The sequence below is a fragment of the Centroberyx gerrardi genome, chromosome 11 (assembly GCF_048128805.1).
Source record: "Centroberyx gerrardi isolate f3 chromosome 11, fCenGer3.hap1.cur.20231027, whole genome shotgun sequence".
In the NCBI taxonomy this organism is placed as follows: Eukaryota; Metazoa; Chordata; class Actinopteri; order Beryciformes; family Berycidae; genus Centroberyx; species Centroberyx gerrardi.
In genome coordinates, this window is record NC_136007.1 from 13,731,419 (window position 1) to 13,748,771 (window position 17,353).

Below are 17,353 nucleotides of genomic sequence, written 5' to 3' on the forward strand. Positions count from 1 at the left end.
TTAAATCACTGATTGACATTAGAACGTTAATGAAATGACACATCGGACTTAAGTATTATCTCTGCTCTGTTCCCTCCCAGGCCCCCCTCTTGCAGGACCTCCTCCCTCAGGTCCCCCTCCCTCAGGTCCCCCTCCCTCAGGACCCCCTCCCTCTGGTCCCCCTCCTACAGCACCCCCTTCAGTGAGACCCCAGGTTCCGTCACCCATGCAGCCGCCCATGCAGCCCCAACCTGCCCCTTCGGTCCAGTCCCAGCTCCCCCCGCCAATGCAGCCCACACTTCCAGCCCCCCTGCAGCCACAGCTGGCCGCAGTCCCTAAAGCAGGGCCCCCCGCTGCTGCCCCTGCCGCTGCCCCCGCTGGGCCCCCACAGGGTCTGGCCTCCCCTAAGCCCCCGCCACGTTCCCGCTCCTCTCACGCTCTGCCCCCTGACGCCGCCAAATCTGAGACAGCCCCGGCCGCGCAGGTTGGTGCCAACGCTCCTTTCACTTTTGACTTCAGTTATTTTGATTTCAGCAATTGAACAAAGAACATTGATGTGTAATCATCAATTCAGAACACATTGAGATTTTCTACCTGCGCTTAGCTAAGTCATGTTTTATGATTTTCTTACTTAAATTTTAGTTGTTAGACAAACCAGAATGATAGAATGTTTTGGGCATACTTTTGGGGGGGTTAAGAGATAGAGAATGCGACAAATAGGAAAAAACTCTCTCTTTCTGCTCCTGTGTCCTAGTTGTCTGTGTTATTCTTTCTGCTGTGCGCTTTTGTCTCTCTGATGCATTTGTCTCTCTCTCACAAGCCGGAGAAGCCCTCAGGGTGACAGGTACTTGATATTAAACCACCTCTCTGTCTCTTTCTCCATAGCACCACAGTCCTCTGCTCCGATGTATGACATACTCATACATTACACCCAGTAACCTCTTCCTCTTTCATTTTCTAGTTGATTTCCCAATTTTTTACATCTCCTCTTAAGTTATTTTCAACCTGGATGTCTCTTAGTCCATTGCAAGGCTGGTAACCGTGTGTTGTTTTCTGTTAGGCTCACAAAATTGTGTATTATTTGTTTTCACTTCTTTTTGTTGGTCAACATATCAAACCATAAGTGACCTGAAAAACCTGTAGGAAATGTGACGTTTAATGTTGGCCATTTTCCCCCACTAGTCCTTTCATATCTGCTCACTGTGGTTCAGCTGTTTAAAGTGAGCACATATGCAATGACTTCATGATTTTAGTTACATTTTGTTTCATTTGTGTTAGTTCAGTGTATTACAGTTAGTCAATGACTATATGTGGATTGTGATGTATATATCCATTGTCAAAAGTGGTCAGTGTTAGTGTAGTAAATCCTATTGAAAGACAAAACATATTTTTGGCAATTTTCTAGATTCAGGATTAACCTTTGTTCTGGGCTAAAGAACTTGCACATAATAAAAATGCTTCATGGTCCATTAGTTGGTTAAATTAATTTGTCTGTGAATCTGTCACATTGATTAACTACTGTATGGTATATAGTAACCAGTACATTTACGGCTAACTGGCTAGATAACACTCCAGTTACATTAACTCATAGTTTTTCTCGGTTCACACATCACACTCATTTGTTATCACCACTGAATTGCAATTTCTTTGTTTTGTTCCTCCTTAGACCAATGGGATGAATGGAATCCAAAGAGAAGCACAATGGAAGCCTGACCCCTTCGACACGCTCACATCTGACTTCCTCTCCTCTTCCTCATCTTCGTGGCAGAACACCCAGTCCCTGACCAGAGGCTCATCTCTGCATGCCCCCCCCTCCGTCCCTGCTCCTCTTTTTTCCTCCAACACCCTCCCCTCGTCCTTCTCCCTCCAGTCCTCCGCTCTGTCAGCCCTGCAGGGTCTTGAATCTTCCTCCTCCTCTTCCTCGCTCTCCACCCCCTCGCCGCTCACCTCCTCCCTGCTTCCCCCTCCTCCCGTCCCGTCTCGTAGTCGCTCCCAGGAGACGCTGCGTGCCTCCCCCTGTCCCTTCCCGACCGACCCGGTTCCGGCCCGACCCAGCAGCACCAACCCCTTCACCGGCCCGCTGATCCAGCAGCCGCAGCGCCGCTCGCTCACCCCGGACTTCACCGTCCAGCATCCGGCCCCCACGCCCGACCTTCAGAGGACCATGTCCGCTCTCACTCAGCCCCTCATCCCCACCCCTGCTCCTACACCGGCCCCAGCTCCGCCCATCTTCCAGCTCCAAAGGACCATGTCCCTGTTAGGACCATCGTCCACTCTTACCCCTACACCTGCTCCTCATCTCCCCCTCACCCGCGCCCCTGCCTTACCTCTGGCCCCGCCCTGCTCCATCTCTACTGCCCCCGTGCCCCGTCGCCAGCTGCCTCCCCCAGGAGGGAAACCCGCCCAGCAGTGGGTCACTTTTGACGACGAATCAGCCTTCCCCCTCTCGACCAAGACGCCACCGGCCCCCATCTTCCCCTCCTCCTCCCTACTCTCCCAGCCTCAGACTCAGCCTTCCCAATCTGGGTTTGACTCAGACCCTAACTGGGCATCTTCCGCCTCTTCAGTGTTCCCGTCTCTCCCTCCTCCAATCCCCACCAGAACTGCACCCAACAACCCAAAGCTCCCAGACAGACCCAGTGACGGCTTCCCCTTCCCTAAGGAGTTGACAGAGAGATAGGATGACAGTTAACATGTATAGGGCATATCCAGATATGTATAGATCTATGATAAATGTGTATATGTGTGTGTGTATGGTATGTACAAAAGAGACAGTATTTAAGAAGTATAGACCACTCCCCTTCTGAATCACATGAAAGGATATATATCTCCACCAAGCAATTGAGCAGTAAAATGGGAAATGTATGAGCCTGTTTGCTTGTTCCCTGATATTAACAATTATTTTAATATGAATGGTTCTGATGTTTATTTTTATTTATGGCAGCAAACATGTGCCTGTGTCTATATAGTTATATAAAGTATATCTATGCGCACAAATCTGTGTGTGTAATCTCCTGTGCAATATCAAACGTCTGTGGCCGTGCAGCACACTGCAGTCGCCTGCAGGGTTTCACATGAGATCAGCATTACCTAATACATTCACTGACACACATTTTGACAGACCCGGTGTTGGCAGTAGCCAAGCATCTGTACATCAGACATATAGAGGGATTTTCAAAGTAGACACCTACAGATGGTTCTACTTTTCGGGTGTAGTCAGTTGATATGATGTAGTAGGTTATGCGTTGCAGGTGGCCACATTTGCCCCAAAATGGCTGCTGTCTGTTATCCATAACCATTGATCAGAGATTACTTGGACTTGCAGAGTTTGGTGTCTGTTAACAGTTTATCTGTTCATTTCTTTGTGTATCAGAGTTGCAAATCGAAACGCTTGAGTCATATCGGTGCAGTGCAACACTTACTTTTCTCATGAATGTACTTTATGTTGCACTGGGTTTTTGTCATTGCCTCCTTGCCGACACCAGTGTGAACAACAGCCGCATGAGTCAGTGTCATAGTCAGTCAAACTGTTCACTGCTGCAGGACTGATGCTCTGTAATATCATCTCATGTACTTGATGATCAGTCAGGACATTTTTGTTCTCTCTCTATTCTGTTCAGTGATCCTCCTTTGTCTACGGGCCGTTATGCTTAGCTGAATATGTTTTGTAGCTCTATATCAAAACCTATACATAGTGATTATGTATATATGTATGTTTTCAATACGGAATCTACTCGCTAAATGTGCGTACATGTATTCGTGTTGACCGTATCAGTGGTATGCACAATGTAACGGATATGCACTGAAACGCTGTGTGTGTTCTCATGGTCGTACTCATGTTGAAGCCAGAGGCTCTGATGGCAGAGCGGCAGAGAAAGGGAGAGCCTGTGGATTGAACAAGACAAGAGGGCTTTAACCTGCTTCCACCTCTGTCGAGTGCCGTAATCCTTCTTGATTTATCCAAAGCTTCGAACCATACTACTGTAAATTCAAAGAATGTGGTGTGTGTGTGTGTGTGTGTGTGTGTGCTTCTGTTACTGCGAGCACGAAGATAACATGATCAGGGTCTGTGGGCATATCAGACAGTAAATGATGCACATGCAGTGCACAACAAGGGGGTACTCTTCTTTTTTTTTTTCTTTTTGACTGAAACTTTTGTTTATTGCAAAAATGATACTTTTTATTTCCAAGAAAATTTACTCTTGATAATCTATTATTGATACTGTGGTGAGAAGTAATGTGCTGTGTTTGAGGTGCATATCGTCTGTCGTCGTGTGTGATAGTGTTTGTGCTTGGATGTGAGTGTGTGTACAGGGTTGGCAGCGGGATAAAGCATCGAGTTTACCGGAGCTTTTTCCCCCCCCTGCGGCACGGCGTATTTACTCACAGGTTCTGAACTGAACGGTCACTGTATTCACTCACTTGTGGCTGCAACAATGTATTTCTGCTCTCCGGACCACCAGAAGCTGTGGTGTGGCTTTATCGTATATATGAAAATGTTTGCAGTACAATAAACTGAAAGGATTTTTTTTTCCAAAGCACCTGACTGAGAATTCCCCCGTAGCACTACCAAGGGACGATTATTTCTTCACCACCATGACTGAAAATGACGATTCAACTCAGTTTAACAGCGTAGGCTTGCATCCAAAACGCATCACTAGATAACTACTTCCAAACGACTATTTGTAACGCCTCCCTCCCAGGCGCAGTGTGGCCCACATTCAAGACAGAGTGGTGTGATTTATTTTCTCCTCCACACACTAGTTTTGGATTGTGGAGCTGGGTGTTGGGTGTCGATCCGTTCTCAGTGTTCGTAGATCCACTGGTCACTTCCTCAAGTTGGGAGAAATTGTTACCGGGACCTTGCAGACTTTGTAACCGTTGATGAGGTGTGTGTGGTGATGTCAGAAGTGACGTGTCAGTATTTTTTGCTGTACTACCTACTTTGCTCTTTCACTGGTGTCGAGTTTTACAGGTAGATGTCGAGGGCACTGGCATATATATGAGCAATTGTTTTGCAAAAGGATCAGTGAGAAGATAATCCCCACCATAGGCCCACTGTTTTAATATAACCGGATGTTGTTTCCCCCGACCTTCAAACTTTATCAAACAACCTGAAATGTCTAGTCTTGAAAGCGTTTTGATGGGGAGGAAAAAAAACCCATCAGGGTCTTAAGAAAGTACCAGCTAACTAATGCTTCTCTAATGTACTGCGCTTTGTTCAAACACCATGTAAAAAAACAGAAAGAAAAATAAACGTGTTCGCATTGCAAGGATTCAGGCTTCACACTGCACTGAAAGCAGTAGTATTGTAAGCAAGTGTGTAAGATTGCCTACTGCTTACAGCCCTAAATTGGAGTCGATGTAATCTCTAAAATGCATTTATTATGTTATCCAGATGTGTGCAGTAGATCTTGTATCAGAAGCATTAGTAATAGGTGACTAGCCAGCGCTTTATGTGTCATGTCATGTTCAAGATGAGATTTTATAGGAAACAAACTGCTCCTTTTGTGAGATTGGTGTCCCTTTTTATGATTATAATCCATAGTGAATAAAAGTCTGTGTTGTTGACCATATTCTGTATGTATTAAAGAGAAAACATAAAGCTGCAATTCATGTAATATCCAAGGTTCCATATTTTAAGTGCACAGCTGATTGCACATTTATGTATGAAACAATTTGTGTTGTATGTATGCAATAATAAATGTCAGTTGACCTGAATGTTGGTTTGACTGCAGTTGTTTGTCTTGTTTGATGTAGTTTGTTCCAAGAATCATATACAGAGCTGCCTGTAACTTGTTATAGACATCTACCCAGATTTTTGCTGTAACAAACTTGTTTTGCCACCATATTGTACAGCCCAAATGCTAAATTCAGAAGTCATTAAGTGAGTTTAGAAAATGGATGGATGGATAACACGGATACTTGAAATGGCTATAGAATCATAATGGTAACATAAGCCAAATTATCAGCAGTTTACAAGGCTATTTATACTCTATAAGAACAGAAACGTATAACTAAAACTGTCACTAACAGAGGCATACAGTCTAGACATGATGTGTGGCAGTAACTGTGGTCTAGATTGCCAAAAGGACTAAAACCTCAGTTTAACCCTTCCCCTCACCTTCATCTGCATCTCACCTTCATGAATAAAGTGGATTTAGTGGATTTCAGTGAAATCGATAAGGAATCACAGCTTTCACCTGGATTCACCTGCTCTGCTCTGCATATGGCATAGAGAGAGCAGGTCGCCCTATTATTGTGTCCCCTTACTGTGTAGGAACAGGTATTCCTATTACCTCTAGAGGGCAACAATGCGCCTTAGATGCGTCTAAACTGCCGCAAACCTCGCGAGAAGAAGACTAGACTTGCGGGATGAATTCTTCTGCTGTTTCACTTTGCTAGTAGTCTCATTGACTGAAAGCAGCGTGATACCACTTTTTGTCTCTGAATAGTGGAGTTACTGTATTGTGATTGTTGTTTCACTACACAGGTATGTAAAGCTATTCCCACCCATTGCAAAGTGATAACTTATTGACTTATTTACATTGACTGTGTGAGGCAATGTAAACAAACATCTCAGCTAAAGTTAGCTTAGGTTTTCTGGAAGCGTCCACACAGGAATGTTGCCATGGTTACGTCGTTTGTTGAAGGACCGTAGGCGCTTGCTCATACAAACATACGCTGTCTTGTTGTGGGTTTATTTAAAAACAACTCCATGTTTATTTTTTACCTCTACGCGTCTCTTTTAGGAAGCTAAACGTTTGGTGAATTCGTTTGCAAAATGGTGCAACTGCACCTGAAGCGTGGGGATGAAAGCCAGTTTCTGTTCAGCACCACTGTGGATGTTCCTCTGGACAGCCTGATCCAGCAAATTACACACATTTACAATGGGAGACTCAAAGTCGACAGGATATGTTCAGGTAAAAAAAAAAATGATAATGAAATATTCTACACACACTGAGTGAGGACTGGAAGCTCCAGTACGCAATAACACTCCTGCTCCACTATACCATACCACTATACCTACTCTGTGACTTTATGTTATCTTAGTATTAGATAGTATTAGATAGTAATCTTAGTATTAGTATTAGATAGTAATATTAGTTAGTATCATAGTATCTTAGTATGTAGTATCTTGCTGTCAAGTACAATACAATGTCAATTTCATGAGCCTGAACATATTCACAACTTTGTTTTGTCCATTTCTATACCTTCAGAGATTCCAGAGCTGGCAGACCATGGCATCACACTGCCGCCCAACATTCAGGGGCTGACAGATGACCAGATCGAGGATCTGAAACTGAAGGATGAATGGGAAGAGAAGTGCGTGCCCAGTGGAGGAGCAGTGTTTAGGAAGGACGAGATAGGGAGGAGGAACGGACACGGTGAGACTCAAACTCTTGACTGTAGGCTTGCTAAAGGAGAGAATTTCTTCCTGAACCTAAAATGATTCTTTGCAAACCCTGACACTTGATATCCTCCCTGGACTGTCCACTTCACCACGTTTGCATTAGCCTGGTTTCAGCTTGGGGATTCAGGATGCTGCACTGTGCATTTTAGCATTCATTTTCTTGTATGTTGTTGTCGCTCTGAATTACGGATGCACAATAATGGCAAAAAAACGTGAACTGTGATACATGTGGACAAAGATTTATACTTCACTTACCTCTTATATAAAATCCTAACGTCTTGTGATTTGGAAATTCCACTGTTCAATACAGGAAGTTTGATCATTTTTTCCCTTTCCCCAATTGATTGTGCATCCCTACTCTGACATGTTGAGTGAAGGGTGAAGATGTTGATAGCCATTTTGGTGTGCTTTTCTTTTTATTTAAATATGTGTTGAGAGTTGTAAGAGTTATTTGTATGCAAGCAGGGAAAAAAGATTTCACTCATCTGACAACAATAAACACATCCATCTATCTACCCTCTATCAGCTCCGAATGACAAGATGAAAGCGGTGTTGATGAGAACAGTGGAAGAAGCAAAGGCTCTGATCTCAAAAGTGAGTATGACGGTAAACGCTAAAATATCAGCTCTTATTTTCACACCAGCGGTTAAAAGACTATGTAATGCACAAAGTTATGTAATACGACAACATGAAAAGGGTCGGCACTTTCTGATTCAGTCGGCCTCTTTCTCTTTGCTGTCTCTTTGTCCCTCAGAAACAAGTTCAGGCCAATGTTTGTGTCACCATGGAGATGGTGAAGGAGGCCCTGGACCAGCTGAGGGGGGCGGCCATGATCGTCTACCCCATGGGGCTGCCTCCTCACGACCCAATCAGGATGGAGTTTGAGAACCAGGAGGACCTTTCAGGAACACAGGTGAACGTTTCAGTGGTTTCCTATCAGTTATCAGTTGATCTTGCATAGCCACACCTCTGATGGTGGAGTGAGATTAGCATTCAGTCAACCAAGGACTTCAGTTACCTTCTATCTTTAGTACCACAATTAATGTAAATGTTGCATTGTCAATGGTATGATAGTAGGTGTCACTTTTTTTCAAATGGTAGATCTCTTATCTGGAGTGAAACGCTTCAAATGAAAGTCTGTCTTCACTGTCTCCTTGATAAGCTTTTTCTTTTACCGTTCTCTCTCTCTCTCTCTCTCTCTCTCTCTCTCTATCTCTCTCTCCTTCTTCTGGCTCTATTTGTCTATCCGCCCCATCTGTCTCCTTCCCTCAGGCTTCTCTGCAGGTGATCACAGAGGATGAGTGCCAGCTATGGTGGGCTGCCAAGGAGATGCAGAGGGGGAAAAAACTGCAGGACTACATCGGCAAGAACGAGAAGACCAAGCTTGTAGTCAAAATCCAAAAGGTAAGGAACCTGTCTGCCAAAATGAAGTTATTATTTTTAGTGATTTCTTGTGTTAGGGCCTTTTGGTTTATAATTGGCAGTGTAATTGTTTTATTTGTTTTAGTGGTTTTAAGTAACTGTAGCCCATGTGTTGCTGTTCCCTTCAGAGAGGCCAGGGGGCGCCAGCGAGAGAGCCTCTGGTCACTGAGGAGCAGCAGAAACAAATGATGATGCATCACTACAGAAGGCAGGAGGAGCTCAAGGTGGGAGAAGACTCAACAATAAAATCATCACATACACAAAAGAATTTGCAGACCCTTTTTGCTTTAAATATGTACATACATTTAAACCATGTTTCAAAACTTTTCCTGGTTGTGTTTTCAGAAACTGGAGGAGGCAGTTGATGACAGCCACCTGGACTCAGAGTGGTCAGACAGACAGGCCCTCAAAAGACAGTTTCAGGGCCTCACCAACATCAAATGGGGACCGAGATAGAGACCAAAAACCCTGGAGTGTTCATATGCAGCTGACTATGCCTTATCCCAATGGACTGCTGTTTCACAGTGTTTAGGAAGGTTCTTCTCAATAACTCTGAATCTGGAAAACTGTTCACTGCTGCTGTTACTTTGCAGTCTTACTGAGAATAATCTATACACCAACTGTGCTCATATGAATAGGCCAGGTGCATAAAGATGGTGGCCTTGTGGGTAGGTGTTTTTCAGAGTTTCTGGCCAAACGCCCAGCATGTTTTTGTGGGGGGTTTTGTTTGTTTTTTAACTGAACTGAAATGTGACAAGGACATTTAGACACATTGTTTCATTTGTAATGATGTCAAACTGAGGCTGATGTCATTATAATCCCAGTTTATTTAAACTTGAATCTGTTCCCTGTTTTCCATTACCCATTTTGTCATATTGTAAAGACAAACTTTTATTAAAGCTGTGCAGACATAAAATGAAATGTAAAAATATGACTTATCAAACGTCAATAAATTCTCATACAGAGTGTAAAAAAACCCAAAGTGTTCCCATGAATCTCGTATGCAGTGTGTATATCATACATGGAAGTGTTGACATTAATAAAGTTTGAGAATCAGAGTTCAACAGGAACCCAGTCGTAGACCTCCTGGAGTGCAGGCAGAAGGATGCTACACCTTTCCTCTCTTTGTCCCCCGTCAGTGGCACTCGCTCCTCTGAAAGCCGCTGCCGCTCTGAGACAGAAGCAGGATGTTGCCACATAGCGGAGCGTCACTCTCACTCCTCTCACTCCTCGACTAGAGTTCAGGGTGAGTGTGTTTCAGTCACCGGAGATCTGTATGAGCTGGAACATCTGACCGAGCTGCTGCTGTGATTCAGAGAGGTGTGGCCGGTTTCAACGGTTCCTTACAGGGAACACTGCATGAAAAAACATCCTGGACATAGAGCAGAGAATTAAAGGATAATTCCACTTTTTTTTTTTTTACGTCCTATTCAGATGGCTCTTTGACCAGAGAGTGATCAGTTAGGGCAGGTGAAAGTGGAATACATGGCTTGGGTCGCATGAACAGCTGCACATTTCAACTAATGCTGTAAGGATGCACTGATATATCACTAGCTTCCTAATTTAGCATAAATCAAATTATTGTTGACTGAAAATTATGTTGAGATGGACTTTGAAACATGTTGCAGCTTTCACCAGAGTTAAGAAAAGATGAGCTGATCCTGTAATTTAGCAAACTACTGACTTATTCATGATGAAAAAGTTACGTTGCATTTTGATTCAGGGGTTCAACCTCCCCAGAGGGATTTAAGTCAGGAGGCAAAAGCAACATGTCAGTGTTCAAAGTGGACTGCCATGATGAAGTTAAGCCAGTTTTGTGACAGATCACATTCCCTGACTTTGGCTTATAGTGGCTCAACAGTTTGACTTAGATTCTGCCACTATGGGGATTGAACCCACAATGATGATGAATAAAAAATAAAGTTGTCCTGTAATGAGCATGGGAGCTTTATGACCACTGTCAAAACCAGTGGCTTCATCCGTTTCATAGTAGTAAACAATGTCTCAACCTGAAACTTTAAGAAAAATACAGTTAATTTGGTGGTGAATGTGAGTCACAGATTGACCAGTGACCTCCCTTTTACAGCATAAAACCCCATTAATCCTTTAGCAATGGCTCGTACTGCGATGTGGACAAAACACTGCAATTTTAGAAAACTGAACAGTCCTGTAAAAACAACAAAACACAGCATACTGCTTTCCAATCCAAAATCAAGTTTCTTGCTGTGTCAGTAATCACAGGAGGAAAACCTGCTGGAGAGACTCCTGCAAAATCCTGGAGGCGCTGAACACCACCCATGGGTGTCAGCTCAGTTTAGTCCACAGGAGGTTCCGTTCAGATAGGCGTTCATCCAGATCTCCTGTATCACCATCTCCCTACGCTCAATCCTCTCTGCCCGCTCCGCCGCCTCGCTCACATACGTCACTTCCTCCCAGCCGTATATCGACTTCCTGTCTGCGGCTGAGATTAAAGAGCTGTCTGTTCCCTCTTCGTCATCATCATCATCATCATCATCATCGTCCTCATCGTCCTCCTCGTCCTCCTTTTGGCAGTTGAGGGTCTTGCTGGTGGACTTGGCTGTGAGTCTGTGTGAGTCTTTGAGTGGGCGCCCCCTGCAGGTCACTCGCACAGACACAGCCAGCAGTGTGAGCAGCAGGCCAACACACACACTGGAGGTGAACAGCAGCGCCGCCATCTCTGGGTGCTCTGTATAGGAAAGAGGGGGGAGGAGGAGTGATAAAGCACAGACTAGACGTGTGTGTGTGTGTGTGTGTGTGTGATCATTAAGCACGTGCATGTGTATAATAACCTTTGATGTAGGCGTAGGTGAGGAGAGAGTTGCTCATCATAGCTCCTGAGTTGTCTGGCAGTCTTGAGCCTTTGGAAGAAGGCTCCTCCACATTTGCAGGAGGAACTGCTGGCAGGAAAATAAGGATTATGATGTGGGTTAATAGGCCAAGGGAAAGTTGTAATTGCATTAGATGGCATGATGATGTTACCTGTTCCTATGTCCAGTTTAGGAGATGAGGGGGAGCTGAATATGTCTGGATCTGCCTCCTTAAGTAGAGTCTGTGGAACTAGTGGAAAGAAGGAATTACACTCAGACCAGAGGGGTGACCAAATCAACTTTGCTTGACTCACAAGTCAGTCAGTCTCAGGTCTTGAGGAACAAGTCTCAAGTCAAGTCCCAAGTCCAAATGTAGATTACCAAGTCAAGTCCATGTCATTAATGTCAAGTCTCAAGTCTAAATGTAGAACACTAAGTCAAGTCAAGTCAGAACAAATCAAGAGTCCCAGTATCAATTTAACATCTTAAAGAAAACAAAATATCTAGGACTTTTCAATGCAATATTGTTTTAATAGGATAAAAACTTGGTAAGTGCATCATGAGTTTGATTTCTATCAGTTTCAACTTCAATAAATTCAATAATTCCATACAAATTCAGAAAACAGAGTTTAAATTCAGTCGTCTGGTGAAACAAACCTCTCATAGTAATAAGTAATTTATGCATACACAAGATCTTTTGTCAAGACTTTAGAAACTTTTTCAAGTCATCAAAGTACAAGTCAAAGTCAACTCCCATGTCACCAGAACCCAAGTCAAGTCAAGTCCTGTCCCAAATATTCTTTTCATGCATCAAGTCAAGTCTCAAGCAATTAAAATTGATTAAAATCAAGTCTGACTTGAGTCCAAATCATGTGACTCGAGTCTCCACCTCTGTCTCAGACCGTGAATAGTTTCTGTCGCTTTGGTAACTGTCCTACAAGGTTAACTCGTATTGTTCTGTGCATAAATGGAGCCAACAGCATCTGTCAGGAGAATTCTGAAGTCAAATCTCCGCACTATGATACATGAACAATGTTGCCCGATGACCTCACTGGCATTTGTGCCAATCGCAGGAAGTTTACCAGGATGTCAGCCTCAACTCTCAAAGCTGAGCTCACAGTCTATTTTTCCCCTTGTACTGTTTTCTCTGTGTTGTTGGGTGTGATATGATAAGAACAAGTGATGGCTGAGATCAGCAGATAGGAATCCACAATAGGAAACTATGTGCACTGAAGGGGTTGCTGACACATAATGAGTAAGGAAAAAACAAAAACATATGTGACGTGTCCTGTCCAGAGTATCATGTTAGATCTTTCCTCTTTTGTAACTTATCTCTATTCAATCAGCAGGTTTTTAATTCAGTCTTGTGCATGAGGAAGCAGAGAGACTCCTACCACAAGCGTAGAGCACAGTAAGGTACTTCCTGGTTCCTGGGAAGCAGGGGTCCCTGAAGGTCTGGTTGCTGACGGCAACAGCACACCTCTGTTTGCTGTAGCAGGACTTGGACACTGTGTGTACAGCCTCATGGTTCAAACACTCTGGATGGAGGGGCAGAGAGAAACATGGAGAGTGAGTCAATGAATAAGCTACATTTTCTCTGAGTGTGTGTGTGTGTGTGTGTGTGTGTGTGTTCAGCTTTAATATTTGAACTATTAATTTAACTACATTTTGCAGGAGTTTGGTGGTAGTTTAATTCCATTGAAGTCGTTCTATGTTTTCGGCAATCAACTACTGATTTTTTTTCCAGAGCAGAGCAATTACATTTTTGTCAGAAAGTAACCTCAGTGCATCTATGTCGGTTTTCCATGTTTCATCTTGATTCAACCTAATTCATTTAGCTTCTAAAGCCTGTAAAAGCCCCTGGCGTAATGTGATGAGTTAGGTTTAACTGTTGTGAATTATTCCACACGTTGCAATGAATGATTAAAGATGCTATGTTTAGCATTTTTAAACAGCAATATATCATGGTCAAATTGATTGTGATACCTTAGTATAATTACTGTAAACAATAATGAGACCACAGATATCAAGGTCTAGCCTCTATCTCACAGTAGCAGTGTTACTATTGCTAGTGTTTCTCAAAATTAAGACCACATTTCCCAAAAACACCTCCTGATGCAAAGATGACATTGCTACTTGTCACCCCTTTTTTTTCAGAGTAGTTTCGCCAACATTGTGTTCCTGGCTTTATTGTTCCACTTCTAATAGGAAATGTCAGTTCTCAGCATGCGAGAACCCTGAAACGGTCGTCGACTCACCAAACGGGGGTGGTCTTGTCAGGTGTGAGGGGCAGGTGTCCGTCTGGGCCAGACTTCTCCCATAGACAGCTGCATAGATGTTCAGCACCCTGGGGGGCTTACAGCGCAGCACCATGGTCTCTCCCTCACACACCACATGTCTTTTGTGTTCAGCTGAGTGAGGAGAAAAAGAGCAGCAAAGGACAAAGAAGAGGCAGTGATGATGACAGTGGGGAAATTGAGGGTTTGGGAATTGGGGGAAGGGGGAAGATTCTTGTGTGTAGTTGTGCTTATCCACCAAAAACATGTGAGCGAAAGTGATGTGGAAACAAGCAGAGTGGGGAGGGATGATGAATGTTCAGCAAGGAATTATAAACCATACACGCACATCCCATGTTCATCTATGTGTTAAAAGTAAAAGTCTGGGACAGGTGGGGTTGGATGGACTGAACTCACTGGGTTTACACTTGTAATCCACATGGAGGTACTTGGCCGTCCCAGGACAGGGGTCCTTCCCAAAGAGCAGGTGGTTGACAGGCAGCTGGCAATCTCTATGGCTCTGACACTCCGACAGCAGCTTCTGCACAGCAAGCGGCAAGAGGAGTCGGCATTCAACGCACAGGATCTGATGTTGCAATCATTTGTGCCATAATCCAAAGTGAGCGTTCATACTGAAGCCCAATGGCTGATGTACTAATCCACAAATGTCACCTAATCAGGGTTGTAAAATCTCTGCAAATTAATAATGCTTATATATTCTTCTGAGCAACATAAAACATGGGGAAGTGCTCTTTGCTTCTCCATTGTGATTAATGTAGGATTACTGGCAGTGATGTAGTGGTAAATATAACCATCAGTTGGTGATCATCTTAAGGCAACAACAACCAATTCCATTATAAACAAAAACAATCATATATATATAAAAAAAAAAAACAATAATAATTCTTGCTTTTTTCCCCCTTAAAAGATACTATCCTCATATAACTTCAGTCTGATTCTACTTACTATGATGTATATTATGAATTTCTGCCATAAAGACTAATATCAGCCTAAAAAAGTCGGGTAAACTCTATTCTGCAAATAAAAAGCTAGGGGTTTAGGTGGGTTTACCTGTCACTACATCCTGCTTATTGGGTCCCAAAAACAAATATCCAAATAAAGGCTTGAGGTGGTACTCAACTACAAAACCAAAAGACAGCTGAGGTGCAAAACTGCATGTAACTGAACTAGTGAGAGTGAAAGTGCTGTATATCCCCAGACATAAAACACACCTGTAGAGCAGTAAAGGCTGAACAGCTGTGGTTGTGCGCTCGGAGCGGTGGGTCTGGGTCTGGGTCTGGGTCTGGGTCTGGGTCTGGGTCCGCGCCGCACAGCCGAGCCTCGCCGCTCCCATAGAAGGCCGACTGGATGGAGATGGTGGAGTGGCGTGGGCAGTGGAGACGCAGAGGCTGTCCATCACAAGCTTCAGCAGAGTGCCTGGTGATGATTCTGGACAGGTAGTCTGGCACAGGAAAAACATTGGTTATTTCCACATGAAAACGCACAGTTTCACTTAATTGACAATGAGCACAATATCAAAATGTATAAGGATGATTATTCACATCACATCAGAGATTTCCCCACTGTGTTTATCACTCCACCAGGGTTGAGGTCAATTCATGAATGAACTAATCAATTCCAATTCAATTGAGGAATTTGAAAAAACCTACAGGACACAGAATTGGAATTGAATTGGAATTTCAGGAAGTTGAAATTAATTCAATGAAATTCAGAAAAAAATCCATGTTTTTTTTGTTTTGTTTTTTTCTTACCACTGAGATTACACATAGTGTTATATATTATCAATACTGAATATCATAAACTGTTAAAGAAACCTATCAGGTGGTATTTGATGCACAACATGTAATCATAATACATACATGATGATTGAATGTGTTTGATTTGTTTAACTGTCTTTTATTTGATTCATAATGTTTGATTTATAATGTTTAGCAAGTCAAGACAAAATCTCTTAGAAGTGGAATTTCATGGAATTTCATGGAATTCAATTCTGTTTCCTGTCATTCCAATTCAATTCCAATTCTGTTTCCTTAGAGCTGGGTGACATTCCAATTCCAATTCCAGGAACTGAATTGGAATTTACCATGCTTTCTCAGTTCAGTTCATGAATGGGCCCAACCCTGAACCCCACCCAGAGTAAAGACAGGTGTGCCTTTCTATACTAAATCATAACTAATAACAAAAATCTTCTCAGATGGGGTATGGGACAAATCTAATCTTATCTAATGGGGCTCTAATGTAGATCTGTTTACTTGGAAACGTTTAAGAGCCCATGATCTTTTACACTCATCTTTACCCATATCATCATCATCATCATCATCATCATCATCATACATCATCATCATAATCATCTTACTGGAGAAGTCAGCCAGTCCATTCATGCGCCTGGTCCACAGCAGTAAGGTCAGGTAGAAGAGGCTGTGGCTCCACTCCAGTCCGTGGGAAGGACGCGTCCAGCTCATGGCTCGCATCCCCTCTCTCTGAGATCATATTAGGGGGGCTCCAAAATCCACTGTGTGGTCTACAAGCCTTCATAAAGCTGAGATAAAATACTGAGTGAAATGCCGCGGGGCCACGCCACGATATAACGCCGCATCGTGTAATAAGCGTTTAAAAGAAGTTTACTGAGGAAAAAGTCACCGATTTATCATCTGCCTCCCAAAACAAAACACATCAATACACGAACGCACAGTAGAAAAAGCGCCTATCTCTCCTGTTCAGTAATAACAGCAGTTACAGCTCCAGTATGCGGCAGCAGAGGAGGCTAGAAATAGAAGCTGCGCAACAAGTTGTTCAGAACTGACAGACGAGGAGATACAATCCGCCGCGTGCTGAGACTCCCGATCCAACTTTTCAACTGTTTCAGACCGCTGATTTGTGAATGGATACATGTGGAAACTGAAAGCGACTTACAGTAACAGCTGAGTGGGAATTATGGTGTGGGCGTGGCAGATCAAACTATTTTAAAGGGAAGAGGGTCGACACTGAATGGAATGAGGCACCGGCCAAGTCTTTTTCCCACGGGACACATGTTTACTTTTTGGATTATCCCCAACATGCTTTCTTTCCTCCTTCCTTCCTTCCTTTCTGTCTTTCTTTCTTTCTTTCTTTTTTCTTTCTTTCTTTCTTTAGGCCTATTTCTTTCTTTCTTTCTTTCTGTCTTTCTTTCTTCCTTGCTTTCATTGTTCTTTCTTCTTCTTAATATAAACTCACTATTGAATGCCACGAACACTATAAGCCCCAACTGGAATATTGTAAAAACCTTATTGTGATTTTTTTTTGTTAGGGTGTCTTTCTTTGAATTTTATTTTTCTTTGCTTGATGTAATCTAACTCTGATTTTTCTGAATCACCTTCCTTACACCATACTCAGTTGCCTTACTGTATAGACTTTGTCTAAGTTTAGTATTCAGC

General features: G+C 43.2%; 3 protein-coding genes across 7 annotated transcripts in view; 2 read left to right on the forward strand and 1 right to left on the reverse strand.

The window, feature by feature from the left end:
* synj1 (synaptojanin 1) overlaps positions 1-4,517 on the forward strand; it is a 28,494-nt gene extending 23,977 nt beyond the window's left edge. Inside the window, exons 29-30 of one of the 3 annotated variants that reach the window (XM_078286564.1) lie at positions 81-463; positions 1,646-4,517. In XM_078286564.1, the coding sequence (XP_078142690.1) occupies positions 81-463; positions 1,646-2,659 (1,397 nt within the window). In that variant the 3' untranslated portion in view covers positions 2,660-4,517. The remainder of the gene's footprint in view (positions 1-80; positions 464-1,645) is intronic. The other 2 variants (XM_078286565.1, XM_071902820.2) reach the window with 2 other exon arrangements.
* Positions 4,518-6,744: 2,227 nt separating this feature from the next.
* Positions 6,745-9,768, forward strand: cfap298 (cilia and flagella associated protein 298). 2 transcript variants are annotated; one of them, XM_071902830.2, is made up of 7 exons: positions 6,745-6,902; positions 7,200-7,367; positions 7,920-7,987; positions 8,148-8,306; positions 8,666-8,797; positions 8,944-9,039; positions 9,161-9,768. In XM_071902830.2, exons 1-7 carry the CDS (start codon positions 6,764-6,766, stop codon positions 9,269-9,271), a joined length of 873 nt encoding a protein of 290 aa, XP_071758931.2. In that variant the 5' UTR covers positions 6,745-6,763; the 3' UTR covers positions 9,272-9,768. The 2 variants fall into 2 exon arrangements, with proteins under 2 accessions (XP_071758931.2, XP_078142958.1); XM_078286832.1 differs by having other exon boundaries at positions 8,944-9,768.
* Positions 9,632-16,748, reverse strand: eva1c (eva-1 homolog C (C. elegans)). 2 transcript variants are annotated; one of them, XM_071902834.2, is made up of 8 exons: positions 16,297-16,748; positions 15,152-15,381; positions 14,337-14,460; positions 13,902-14,054; positions 13,038-13,181; positions 11,816-11,893; positions 11,626-11,730; positions 9,632-11,522 (listed from the first exon to the last, which is right to left on the reverse strand). In XM_071902834.2, exons 1-8 carry the CDS (start codon positions 16,409-16,411, stop codon positions 11,125-11,127), a joined length of 1,347 nt encoding a protein of 448 aa, XP_071758935.2. In that variant the 5' UTR covers positions 16,412-16,748; the 3' UTR covers positions 9,632-11,124. The 2 variants fall into 2 exon arrangements, with proteins under 2 accessions (XP_071758935.2, XP_078142957.1); XM_078286831.1 differs by having other exon boundaries at positions 11,626-11,733.
* Between the last annotated feature and the right edge of the window lie 605 nt (positions 16,749-17,353).

Bases quoted from the DNA above. Each gene is read 5' to 3' on its own strand.
- cfap298 (XM_078286832.1), top strand. From the start codon at position 6,764: ATGGTGCAACTGCACCTGAAGCGTGGGGATGAAAGCCAGTTTCTGTTC. The intron at 7,988-8,147 runs GTGAGTATGACG...TTTGTCCCTCAG, and splicing joins CAAAGGCTCTGATCTCAAAA to AAACAAGTTCAGGCCAATGT. The intron at 8,307-8,665 runs GTGAACGTTTCA...TCCTTCCCTCAG, and splicing joins AGGACCTTTCAGGAACACAG to GCTTCTCTGCAGGTGATCAC.
- eva1c (XM_078286831.1), bottom strand. From the start codon at position 16,411: ATGCGAGCCATGAGCTGGACGCGTCCTTCCCACGGACTGGAGTGGAGC. The intron at 14,055-14,336 runs GTGAGTTCAGTC...CTCCTCACTCAG, and splicing joins GGATTACAAGTGTAAACCCA to CTGAACACAAAAGACATGTG. The intron at 11,523-11,625 runs GTTATTATACAC...TTTCCTATACAG, and splicing joins CACCTACGCCTACATCAAAG to AGCACCCAGAGATGGCGGCG.